Here is a 13423-nt window from a genome sequence, read left to right as displayed (position 1 = left end):
ACGCCTGCAATGTAGCCTCAGGATGTGCGATCATCTACACATTATTGATCAGACTTTGCTCTCAGACATGTGTTTAGGCTTGGAATAATTAGTTGATTTATCATTTGGACATGAGGAAGGTAATGCAAGTTATCATAGTAGATGGTTCCATGGTCCAGGTCCATTGGGAATGTGCAAGTAAAGGCACAACAAGAGTGCACACCTCTCTACTTTAAAAGCTGTGTAGTAAAACAAATGCACTTACAATGTTTAAATGCAAGTGGATTATGAATTAATGTGGTTTATTTATGCATATATAAAAAAGCAGTGCTGACAAAAGACAACAATTGAAAACAATTGAATTGTTACAAAAAGATTTTAGCATTTGGTTTTTGTCTAAATCCTTGACTTTGGCTTGTATATAATGCATGTAATATATTATTATTGTTATGAAGAAGTTTGCATATTATAATCACACACCATGCCATTGCACTTAGAGTGAAATAGAGGAAAATATTGTTGGCTCAGACTTTCTACAAAGTGATGTGTCTGAGGAAACTTTAGTCCAATCATCCAGAAGATCATGAGTACGTCTCTGATGTTGGCTCATGAGCTCTATCTGTGAAGTTCGTACTGTTTGGTGGGGTTGAGGTCAGAGCTCTGGTTCTCAGTTTCAGAGTCTCTCTCTTGCACCAAACCCATCCAAGTTTGTCTTTAAAGGCCTACTGAAATGAAATGTTTTTATTTAAACGGGGATAGCAGATCTATTCTATGTGTCATTCTTGATCATTTTGCGATATTGCCATATTTTTGCTGAAAGGATTTAGTATAGAACAACGACGATAAAGATCGCAACTTTTGGTATCTGATAAAAAAAAGGCTTGCCCCTACCGGAAGTAGCGTGACGTAGTCAATTGAACATATACGCAAAGTTCCCTATTGTTTACAATGATGGCCGCATGAAGTGAGAGAGATTCGGACCGAGAAAGCGACGATTTCCCCATTAATTTGAGCGAGGATGAAGAAAGATTTGTGGATGAGGAAAGTGCAAGTGAAGGACTAGTGGGGAGTGGAAGCGATTCAGATAGGGAAGATGCTGTGAGAGCCGCAGGTGACCTGATATTCAGCTGGAAATGACTAAAACAGTAAATAAACACAAGACATATATATACTCTATTAGCCACAACACAACCAGGCTTATATTTAATATGCCACAAATTAATCCCACATAAAAACACCTAGGTGTTTGTTATGCTAGCTACTAGCTACTAGCTCAAGCTAGTTATAGCTCGAGCGGGTAATATGGACGGGATCCCATCTATATAACCAGCCAATACAATTCAAACACCTGCACAACACACACACTCACTCAGCCCAAAGAACCGTTCACCTAACCCAAGGTTCATAAAGCTTATATATTTAACCAAAGTTACGTACATGACACGCACGTACGGGCAAGCAATCAAATGTTTGGAAGCGCGCGGGTGGGACCTGATATTCAGCTGGGAATGACTACAACAGTAAATAAACACAAGACATATATATACTCTATTAGCCACAACACAACCAGGCTTATATTTAATATGCCACAAATTAATCGCTAGCTCCTAGCTCCTAGCTACTAGCTCGAGCTAGTTATAGCAAGCGATCAAATGTTTGGAAGTGTACTCACGGTATCGCGTCTGCGTCTGTTGACGAAGTCAAAGTCCTCCTGGTAAGAGTCTCTGTTGTCCGAGTTCTTCGATCTTGACTGCATCTTTCGGGAATGTAAACAATGAAACACCGACTGTGTTGTGTTGCTGACTTCCGTCGCAAAATACTCCGCTTCGCACCGACTTTCTTCTTTGCTTGCTCAGCTTCTTTCTCCATAATGCAATGAACAGATTGCAACAGATTCACCAACACAGATGTCCAGAATACTGTGGAATAATGATGAAAACAGCTATTTCGTATTGGCTTCAATGGAGAAGCCATACCTGTGTTCTACTGGCTACGTCACGCGCATACTTCATCCTCCGAAGGCTTTTTCAACCGGAAGTGTGGCGGGAAATTTAAAATGTCACTTTATAAGTTAACCCGGCCGTATTGGCATGTGTTGCAATGTTAAGATGTCATCATTGATATATAAACTATCAGACTGCGTGGTCGCTAGTAGTGGCTTTCAGTAGGCCTTTAAGCACCTTTCTTTGTGCACGGGTACAAAGTCATGCTGGGACAGAAAATAATTTACAGGTTACTTATGTGGTACAATTACTGGGAGTGGTATGCGGGCTCCATCTAGTGGCACACCATAGAATCACATAAATAGTCAGTGTTACTGTTCAAACTGTGTGTAATGTTACAGTGGGCAAAAATATTTAATATACTTATTAAATAAAACATCCGCCTTGTTTTTAATTAATACTAAGGCCTAGTGTGTTACTGTATTTTAAAGTTGGTCATTATGGTGGTACTTGGAAAGCCAAGTGTTTTCTGAGGTGGTACTTGGTGAAAAAAGTTTGAGTACCACAGTATAAGTTGTCTGACTGACTTCTAAGAAGCCAGTGTTATGCAAACTGTTGAAGGACAGAGCATGTGACTCCCCTGAGATACAGCAGAACCTCCGTTTAAGAACTTCATAGGTTCTTGGACAGGGTTCATAAATAGACACATTTGTACATTTAAGCAAATGTCTCGGTAAGAAACAATGTAAACATGAATAATAGGTTCCAGCCTCAACAAAAGTCCATATTGTAGTAAATGTTTGTACACTTTGAACACAATATAAAGCACTACACAGTAATGTGTATCAAACAAACATAACGAGTTCAACTTTTCTATTTAATGACAAAGTCAAAACAACAACAAGTAGTTGAACTGTCTTCATTTGTAGCCGCCCAACCGACACACACACACACAAACACACACACACACACACACACACGCGCGCGCGCACACACACACACACACACACACACACACACACACACACACACACACACACACACACACATGATCTAAGCCCTCACAGTATGAAATCACAAAACTCCTTAAAGGCCTACTGAAATGAGATGAATGAATAAATGAATTTCTTATTTAAACGGAGATAGCAGATCCATTCTATGTGTCATACTTGATCATTTCGCGATATTGCCCTATTTTTGCTGAAAGGATTTAGTAGAGAACATCGGCGATAAAGTTCGCAACTTTTGGTCGCTGATAAAAAAGCCTTGCCTGTACTGAAAGTAGCGTGACGTCACAGGTTGTGGAGCTACTCACATCTGCACATTGTTTACAATCATGGCCACCAGCAGCGAGAGAGATTCGGACCGAGAAAGTGACGATTTCCCCATTAATTTGAGCGAGGATGAAAGATTTGTGGATGAGGAAAGGGAAAGTGAAGGACTAGAGGGCAGTGGAAGCGATTCAGATAGGGAAGATGCTGTGAGAGGCGGGTGGGACCTGATATTCAGCTGGGAATGACTAAAACAGTAAATAAACACAAGACATATATATACTCTATTAGCCACAACACAACCAGGCTTATATTTAATATGCCACAAATTAATCCCACATAACAAACACCTCCCCCCTCCCGTCCATATAACCCGCCAATACAAATCAAACACCCGCACAACACACTCAATCCCAAAGCCCAAAGTATCGTTCACCTCCGCAAAGTTCATACAGCACATATATTTCCCCAAAGTCCCCAAAGTTACGTACGTGACATGCACATAGCGGCACGTACGTACGGGCAAGCGATCAAATGTTTGGAAGCCGCAGCTGTGTACTCACGGTACCGCGTATCCAACTCAAAGTCCTCCTGGTAAGAGTCTCTGTTGTCCCAGTTCTCCACAAGCCAATGGTAAAGCTTGACTGTCATCTTTCGGGTTAGTTAAACAATGAAACACCGGCTACGTGTTTGTGTTGCTGCAGCCGGCCGCTAATACACCGCTTCCCACCTACAGCTTTCTTCTTTGCTATCTCCATTGTCCATTAAACAAATTGCAAAAGATTCACCAACACAGATGTCCAGAATACTGTGGAATTTTGCGATGAAAACAGACGACTTAATAGCTGACCAAAATGGTGTCCCAAAATGTCCGCTACAATCCGTGACGTCACGCGCAGATGTCATCATACCGAGACGTTTTCAGCAGGATATTTCGCGGGAAATTTAAAATTGCACTTTAGTAATCTAACCCAGCCGTATTGGCATGTGTTGCAATGTTAAGATTCCATCATTGATATATAAACTATCAGACTGCGTGGTCGATAGTAGTGGCTTTCAGTAGGCCTTTAACTTTAACAGCCAGGACACTAAAATGTTTTGGAATACAGCATTAAATCCATTTTACCTTGTTAGTTAATCTTCTTGGTGTGTAGCAGAAGCAGAACAGAGGGTTAGGGAGGATCGAGGCATTGTCAACAATGGCGTGGATACTTCCTGAATGTTTCAAACCACACATCACTTGTCCATTGCTTTCTTTGAACTCATATTAAGCTAGTAAAACTCTAAGAATGCTGTAAAAGGACTGAACAACACTTACAAAGCACACAAGTTAGCACAGTAGCATTGCTCTGCTGACTGAATTAGCACCGAAGATCAACCAGCCCGCCCACAATGAATGTGCTGCCGGGCACAAAATGACTGTGCTACAGGCGCACAATGATGTGGATGAAACATTCGTACACTGAGACAAGGTTCGTACCCCAAGCATATTTGGTCAGTTAGTTGTAAATGGAAAAGTTTGTTTTAAGGGGTTGGCAAATCGAGGTTCCGCTGTACTATGACAGCATTCAAGTAGATAAAAACGTACACAAACATAAACATACACAGGTTTGTACAACAAGGCATATTTTTACTCAGTCTGTCATTCGTCAATTGAAAAGTTCATATTATGAAAGGTTGCTAAATGGAGGTTCCACAGTACTATGACAGCATCAAAGTAAACATGGCTGACAATAGACTTATGTTAAATACTTTGGCACAGTAGAAATTAGAGTTATTAAGTTGAAAAAAACATTAAACTTAAAATATTTGACTAATACCTTTTTTCAAAATGATGCTGTGCCATTAAAATACCTCCGAATAGTCAAATCTCCAGAGTGAAATATGGGGAAGTGTATCTCTGAACCAAGTGACTAATAAAAGTGTTGCACATCCGATAAGGTTATCTCTGCCTTGTGGGAGACTTGGGAAAAGACTGACTTTGAAAAATCCTTCACTGTTGTTTTAGAGGGAACAGGATACATTTTGTCATTTGAATCACACCCAAAGTTCATGTTAAAGGTGTCAGCACAAGCAAGGAACAACACCAGCATCCTTTTTGGATGGCACCTGTGCTGTTCAGGGACTGAAGGCTTTAGGGACACTTTTAGCCAGCAAAGTGTTTGTTTCTGTTCCACATCTTAGACAAGAAAGTATCACCTGGATGGATGTCATGTATGAATAGACAGGTGGTGGGTGAATGGATGGTGGACAGTCGGTGATGGATGCATACTGTAGATGCAGAGTAGGTGGATACATAGAGATGGGCGAGATAAATGGATGACTTGCAGCAACAAGGCGAATGGCGGTTTGTCAGGGGATGGATTTTGGCTTGATTTAGACAATACCCGCCTTCTGTTCGAAGGCATCTGGGATAGGCTCCAGCCCCCTGCAATCCCCAGAGGGACAAGTGGACGGATGAACAATATAAATGATATGAATTTGGCCGACGATAGTAGGAAATAATTTTAATATTTAATTGATGTTGTGACACCACCCTCATGTGTTTTTATCTGATTATAATTGTGATCAATAATTGATCATTCATTGATACTGGAAATAATAAGTATCAGTGTCAGTATTGATATGACCTTTACTGCCCCTGGAACTACTTGGTATTGGATCAATACCCACATTTGTAATATCGGCCAAAACTAATACCAAGTCACCAACTAACAGAAGAATAAGTACATTTTAACAGAAGTGTAACCATGTAACTGCAGAGAGTAACCAACTACTAACAGTAAATTAGCGAGTAGATTAGTAATAGTTTTGACAAAATAATACAACCAGAAATTACGCAAATTGCTATTGTATATGTCACCAGCCAAACTAGGAGTCTTTGTAACCCATTTTAAAATGGTTCCATTATCATTTATATCCAAAAAATATATTGGAAAACATATGTAATTATTGCAAGGGCCTTCAATATATGTCGTAATATCGATGTCAGGCCCTATTGCCCATCTGTAAGTGGGTAATGACTCGTGAGGGAGATAGTTGGGTAAATGGTCAGATTGACAGTTTATGGATGAATGCAATGTTTTTACATCAACTTCATAAACCGCCTCTTAACCTGAGAAGTAAGAAAGAACCAACCTGGTCAGCGTTGGTGTTTGGAGGATTGAGTTGTGTGTTCAAAGCTGCTTCAGAGGGAGAGAATCAATCCAGGGGAAAGTAGCTGGCACACAACATCTGGGTCAGACTGAAAGCCAGTCAGTCATCAATTCTTTTGAGTTGTCAATCTATCATGAAATGCCAGAGAACCAGCTGATTCATAACTTTGAGTAATGGTGTTAGAGCGGCATAACAAAATGCAAAGGTTGACAGTAAGCCAAACAATGTACCCACAGATATTTATGTTGTTGTTGTTGTTAGGGGAGATGCAGATGTCAGAGGTGAAAGTTGTGCAAGTGGTTTTAAAAGTAGACCCTTTTTTGGATATAAAAACATCATAGGCTCTAGAATGATGTTAAATTAAAAAGCAGGTTTTAGTCAGTTGTGACACTTTGAGCAACTAATCATCTAATAGAGAGACGATCAATCCAAATAATTAGGTTGATTTGCTGGCAAGAGGTAATGACAGCAAGGTGAGGGATGCAGTGTTCCTCTCACATCTCCACAGCAGATCGATGTGCTTTAAGGGAAGTGATGGGAGAAAACTCAGTGATTTCTAGGTGAATCTTTCAACTGAAGATTTGTATGTAAGAGAGCGGGTTGCTGCACTGAAGAGCTATCCTTTGGTTCGGTTACTTTCATGATGTCAGCAGATTAATGCATGAAGGGGGGATTGACAACATATTTTCTGATGTGCTCTATGTGGTTCCTGATATGAACTAATACCATTTCTCTTATTCCATTAAAGGAACTGCTGGGTTTAATTGCGGTTGTTGATGCTTTTATTGGTGCAGTAATCCATCTCCATACCTGCAGACAGCAGATGAAGATCCATTACATGCCTATGGAGTGACTAAAGTGATTACAGCCTGAGGTGGCTCTGATAGATTTATTTGCCGCTCTGCAGATTGTGTAAAGTCAGTGAACCCTACAGTATATAAAGCACACATTGGAAGACCTGGATTTACCCTAACGTACTCCATATCATGAGACTGTTTTTGATATTTTTACATAATATTTCACATTTGAAATGGTTATAATCAAAGCATTGGAACATCTGTGTTTGGTTGACTCCTCACCTTTGCTAATGTTTCTTTCCAATACAAAGCCCGTAAAGTCAGCATATTTCCATAGTAGATTCCTTAAAGTAATCGTAAGCATTTGTGGTTCAAATGTGCCAAATCTGGCAATGGTATGCCAAACAGTTTATTCATCTGTTGCTGTTATGTCTTCTCTGGTTTAGTGGGTGATTGGTGTCTTGACAGCCACAAGGACAACAATTTTATTTTAACGTTGCCGCCCCATACATAAACACTTATGTTTACATGTATTGAACAACTAAGTATTGCATGGATTTGGTTGAAAACATTTTTTGAAACAGATTTTAATTGGGTTTTTGACTTTTTACAGATGGGATTTACATATCCTGAACATATCAAGATAACCCTCCTAAATAATTTGAAATAACAACAAAACCAATCTAAAGTAGCCAGAAAATAAATTTAATTAAGCATTTAACTAGGGCTGCAACAACTAATCGATTAAATCGATTAAAATCGAGTATAAAAATAGTTGGCAATTAATTTAGTCATCGATTCGTTGGATCTATGCTATGCGCATGCGCAGAGGTAATTTATTTTTTATTTTTATAAACCTTTATTTATAAACTGCAACATGTACAAACAGCTGATAAACAATAATCAAAATAAGTATGGTGCCAGTATGTTGTTTTTTTTCAATAAAATACTGGAAAGGATAGAAATGTAGTTTGTCTCTTTTATCCGATTATTAATCGATTAATCGAAGTAATAATCGACAGATGAATTGATTATCAAATTAACCGTTAGTTGCAGCCCTACATTTAACCTGTCTCTCTATTCATTTAAATATGATTATAAATATGTCAAGTTTTCCCTTACTTCAAAGTGTAAAGTAGGGATTAACTGATACACATAGGACATAATACAAATCTTAATATTACATTGATTATATGATTAATATTATAAATGCAGCTTCCTCTATTTTTAAAAACGAGTAACATCTCTGTTTCTAACTTTATTCTATGGGCAATGAGATACAAAAGTGAAACTTGTAGATAACTTTCTCCTATGCTGCCACAGATAGATTTATTTAATTTTTACATTTTGTCCATCACTTCTCCTTGTTCCAATTTGTTGGTGTTGCGTATAAATACTTAAAGGGGAACTGCAATTTTTGGGGAGTATGTCTATCATTCACAATCTTTTTGTGAGAAAATAACCCATCTTTCTTTTTTTATGCATTATAACTTCTTAATAGAAGCTAACGAGGGTCAGCTCAAAATGAGATTCGCTCTACTCCGCCTATAAAGTGCTCTAAAAAACCCTCCATCAACATTGTATATAAAGTACACCCTGTAAGCATATATTTAATGTAGTAACAGCCCCATTCTTAATAACGTTTCATATTTACACATTTTGATTTATTTTTAGCATATTTTTAGCAATTTCCTTTCACAAAATAACTAGTTGTGTTGCCTCTGCCTTAACACGGCACTAAGCTCCGCCCCCTCTGAAGTCACAGGGGATACAAAGGATTGCAATTGCGACACCCAGTGGACACATTTAGAACAGCTATTTTTCATTAAAAAATGTCAGCTCATTTTTATACTTACCAAACTCAATAAAACCTGTTCCCTACGTTGGACACCCCTGGCATAGAGGAACATTTGAATGATAGCTGAGATCTTTTTTCCAACGAATTATGGCCAATAGTGCTTAGCTATTAGACTACTTACAATATATTACTGAATATGGTTTTCATGTAAAAAGCCCTCATTTTAAAGGTGTGCACATGTAAACCCTGGCTTATAAAAACAACATTGCTAAAACTTGGTTAATGTATTGTTGCAGGTTTTTGGATTTTTTTTAGGGGTCTTTATGGGCGCAATATACTGTATGACTCCCGTTAGCTGCATTGTTAGCCACCTCGTACTTGTTTTTATTTAACCAGGAGAAATCCCATTGAGATGAAAAAGCTCTTCTTCAAGGCAGTCTTGGCCAAGAGGCAGCAAAGTTACACATAAAATGACATTCACATTAAAATGACAGGATGGACATCAAGTAAAACAGTTCCAGATAACCGAGGCTGCTTCAAATGCTTTCAGTTTAAATTTGAAAGCATTAAAGGATACAAAATCAGTCTGTTTCCAGTCTCTGTAACAAGTTTGAAGTACAAGGAGCTGCAAAGACAAAAACTGTTTGTGGATTTGACAAATTACAATGCATGAACAAAAGAAAGACAAGTGTTCTTGTCTTACACACGGATTGGGAATGGCAACACAATTGTGCAGTCTCCATTTAAAGGTGAGCTTTGATGACTGTGTTTGTGTTAGAATCCAACACCATCCAGGTGGAACCAGCCATTTCCTATTTTTAATAGTAATCATGGACATTCCTAATTTTATTCAAGCAATCATATTATTGAACTTTCACGGCTTAATTCAATTGATATTAACATTTATGACGTATATTTTACAACTTACATATTTAAATGGCAAAAAAAACATATTTAACTTTTAAAAGAGCCCAGGGTCTGTAGCTCAGGTGCAAGATGACCTGCACCCACTTCAACACCCTGACTGTGTGGAAGAAGGACACAAGCAGAAGAGCTTGGCAACTCATTTTCATGCTGCTCATCAGTCTGGTCACACACTGCTGTGGGACGGCCTTCACTTCTCAGCAGGAAGTCTGAGGATTGTCTCTGATTGACACCACTTTGTGAGGCGAGCGTTAAGTAGTACTACGGTGTAATGAAATTGCCGCCGGTTGCAGAATGTAATCTCCACTTCTTTCTGCATTGAGATTGGCTTCAATGAGGACATGCTTTGTTGTTCCATCACAACGTATGTACTCGGTGCAGCAATCAATGTAGGGTTCTCCTTGTGACCATAGGGTCCAATTTATGAGAGCAAAATCTGAACAGAATGTTTGGGTTTGATCACAGGGAGTTCAAACAATAGTCATTAGCGAGAGCAGAATAAGATGTTTGGCATAGTGTGTGAAGACTTGGCACATTTTGGGCACAACAGACAAACTGAGTTGTGCAGCACATTCCCGTACAAATGGGAGTTTAATGAGAAAATAAACAGCTTTTATTGGCAAAAATAATCTAGTTAACACACATTTCCATGATGAACATGAGGTATTTAGTAGAAGTCATTTAGGTTTTATGATCCACATGTTGTGTAACTCGTGATGTGAATAATGATATTCATAGAAGCAGCTAAGTGGAGGTTGAAATCCATTCTCTTCACCTCTGTGTCTGGTCTCATAGAACAAATTGAATTCCGAGAGAGAAAGTCATTCCAATGCTGGATTCATAAGCCATTTTTATTTCCTCCTCCACTTCACCCCATCTGTTTTTGAAGCCTCATCTTCCACACTATAAGGTCTCCCATTTTCTACATCCTTCTATTGGCTTCATTGACAAGAAGCCCGTCTCATTTCCCCTTTCCTGATATTTCTTTATCATCTTCTTGCCCTCGATGAAATCCAAACGACCTCTTTATCTGCCTCCTTATCATGTCACTAATGTCACCATTTGCATTCCTCACAGTCAATCCTTATCTTTCCCTCTTTTGTTAATCCCTTTACCTCACCTGCACCTCACTGTATACCTCGGGCTTTTTCTTCCGCATCTAAAAAGTGAACCGTTGTCTTTTGAACAGAATCCTCTTCATTTCCAAATGGCCATGCAGACAGTGGAGGCCCCAGCATCTCGTCTTCTCTACTCCCTGCTGATGCTGAACGGCTGGTGGGACATCAGTGTCCTTCTCTGCCAGGAGTGGGACGTTAAGGATTTTTTTTCCCTCATCAAGAATAACACCCGTTTCCACCTGGGTGCTTTTGTCAACTTGACCACAACAACCTCAGCGCCTTCTTTACCAACCTCTGCAGGAGCGTTAGGTGTGGCCACAGGTGCAGAAACGTCATCATTTTCCCACCATTTGTCCTCATCTTCTGATTCTGCCTCCTCCACTAAAGTGGACCATCAGCAGGCTCTCATGCGGCAGTTGGAGGCCCTAAGAGAACCTTCCTCCACAAAAGGAGTGGTGACGTTCGGCTGTGACATCCGGGAGGTGCGGCGCCTGTGGACGCTGGCCACTCGGATGACTTTACCGGAATTCCACTGGATTTTGGGGGATAGCCAGAATGTGGCTGAGTTGAGAACAGAGGGTTTACCCCTAGGGCTGCTGGCTCACGGTGTCATGGCGTCCCATACTCTGGATCACTATGTCCATGACTCGCTGGAGCTGGTGGCACGGGCTGTGGGAAGTGCAGCCCAAGTAAAACCGGCCCTGGCGCTAATTCCTGGAACTACAAATTGTATGGACATACAGCAGAGCAATGGAAGCTCAGGGGAATACTTGACAAGGTAAGGAATTACATCCATCTAAATGAGATTTTTGCTCTTCTACAACATTTAAATTACACATCTTGTTGTTTATTACAAAAGCGGGTTAAACAGAATTGGCCAGATTCTACTGCTGGGTCAATACACCTTCGCTTGGCCTCTTGTTGCCAGGATACATTTGTGGAGCAGGAACAGGTCGTTTACCTCATGATAAACAATACTTGTATCACACAACAATAGAACCACTGCATAAACTGAACATTCACACCTGAAAACGTTTGTGATCCTAATGGAAGGTATAAGTTCTTACCCTGGGTGAGTTAATAGCAGAGTTGTCTAGTTAATGGTGAGAAAGTACCATTGATTGAAACCCTTGAAGCAAATGATCTTGGCTATTTTGTTGAACTAACTAGACTTGGCCACAATGCTCTTTAGTGCTTGGCAGGGACATACCGTTGGTGCACTGGACTGTTTACACCTTTTTAACAGCTCACTTAAATTGGAAGAAGCCCCTGGTGAGTGCCAAGCGTACCCAGAACACTTTAGGACAAAGGCTACTCAATGGAGCAACAAAATAAACAGCCTTGTTCATTAGCCTTGGCTGTCACAGTGTCTGTTTTAAAGGCAAGTGGAAACAAATACAGTGGCAACAAACTAGTCTTTATTGAGCATCTTTCTTTAAACATTTAGGGGTTTTGCATGAACTCTAATCAGTAGAAAATATTTTCTAGGTTTTATGATTTATTTGTATTAATTAGTTGTATGACTTAGCTGGGTTTGATATGTAAAATACAACATTTTGTGTTCTATCATGTCTGTGAAGAGCATTGTGGAATTTTTAAGAGTTTTGTTTTTAGCCAACTTCTCCAGCTTAAAACCAAATATACTCTAAAACTAGAAAGGCACTCTTGTTATTTTGAGCTGATCTTGGTAGATGGAGCTGTGCCAATTCCAAATCTGGTTGGACATCATTCATCTCGCAGTGTGCTGAGGCAAACTTGATTGGTTGGTTTCAAGCGGCAATTCAATCATCGGTTGAATTTCTGGTCCGTCAGAAATTGCGAACTACGGTGGCCAACAAGGGCAAACGAGCAGCGACATCCAACTGCTCGGCTCAGTGTTGTGACATGTTGAAAAAATGACAGAAAAAAGGTTGTTTATAGTTCTGCATGTATTTATTTTTATTTTCATGTTTGTTACTTACTTTTTGCAAATGTGTTAAGGCCAATTATTTGGGGGTCTTAAACAACAGCATTGTGTGTGTGTGGGCAGGGATAAGGTTAGGTGCGTAATACCCTGCCTCACCTTAGCCGTCTTAGTGTAGAGGCAACCTTCAACTTTTCATCTTAAATCAAGGCAAATACACTTGGGAAAAAGCCTTTGTTTCGCGGTTAGCATTTTTTCTCACAAGCATTCTCAGATATCTTCTTGGTGTATTTGAAAGACACTACAGACACTTTCAGGATCTAAGTGGGACACAATTATAGAGTAACGTGGAATCACTTCAGTCGTAAGCTTTGACTTTCTGTCACGGGCGATTAAATGGTACAATGTTAGCCGGACTTTAAAAGCCCACTTGAATAAATGATACAGAGCATGATCAGCTGTAGCGCCTACGCACTTGGCAGAGGTCATTAGATGTTAATAGGATACGGATGGTAGATGGAAGATGGCAGGGAA

The 13423-nt window shown here is 39.7% G+C and overlaps 1 protein-coding gene across 3 annotated transcripts in view; it reads left to right on the top strand.

Moving 5' to 3' along the window:
• LOC133638810 (glutamate receptor ionotropic, NMDA 3A-like) overlaps window positions 1–13423 on the top strand; it is an 81653-nt gene that overhangs the window by 3923 nt on the left and 64307 nt on the right. For all 3 annotated transcript variants that reach the window (XM_062031785.1, XM_062031786.1, XM_062031787.1), the window contains exon 2: window positions 11058–11764. In XM_062031785.1, the coding sequence (XP_061887769.1) occupies window positions 11058–11764 (707 nt within the window). The remainder of the gene's footprint in view (window positions 1–11057; window positions 11765–13423) is intronic.

The sequence above is a fragment of the Entelurus aequoreus genome, linkage group LG21 (genome assembly GCF_033978785.1).
Source record: "Entelurus aequoreus isolate RoL-2023_Sb linkage group LG21, RoL_Eaeq_v1.1, whole genome shotgun sequence".
Lineage (NCBI taxonomy): Eukaryota > Metazoa > Chordata > Actinopteri > Syngnathiformes > Syngnathidae > Entelurus > Entelurus aequoreus.
This window is presented reverse-complemented; position numbering and strand designations above follow the sequence as displayed.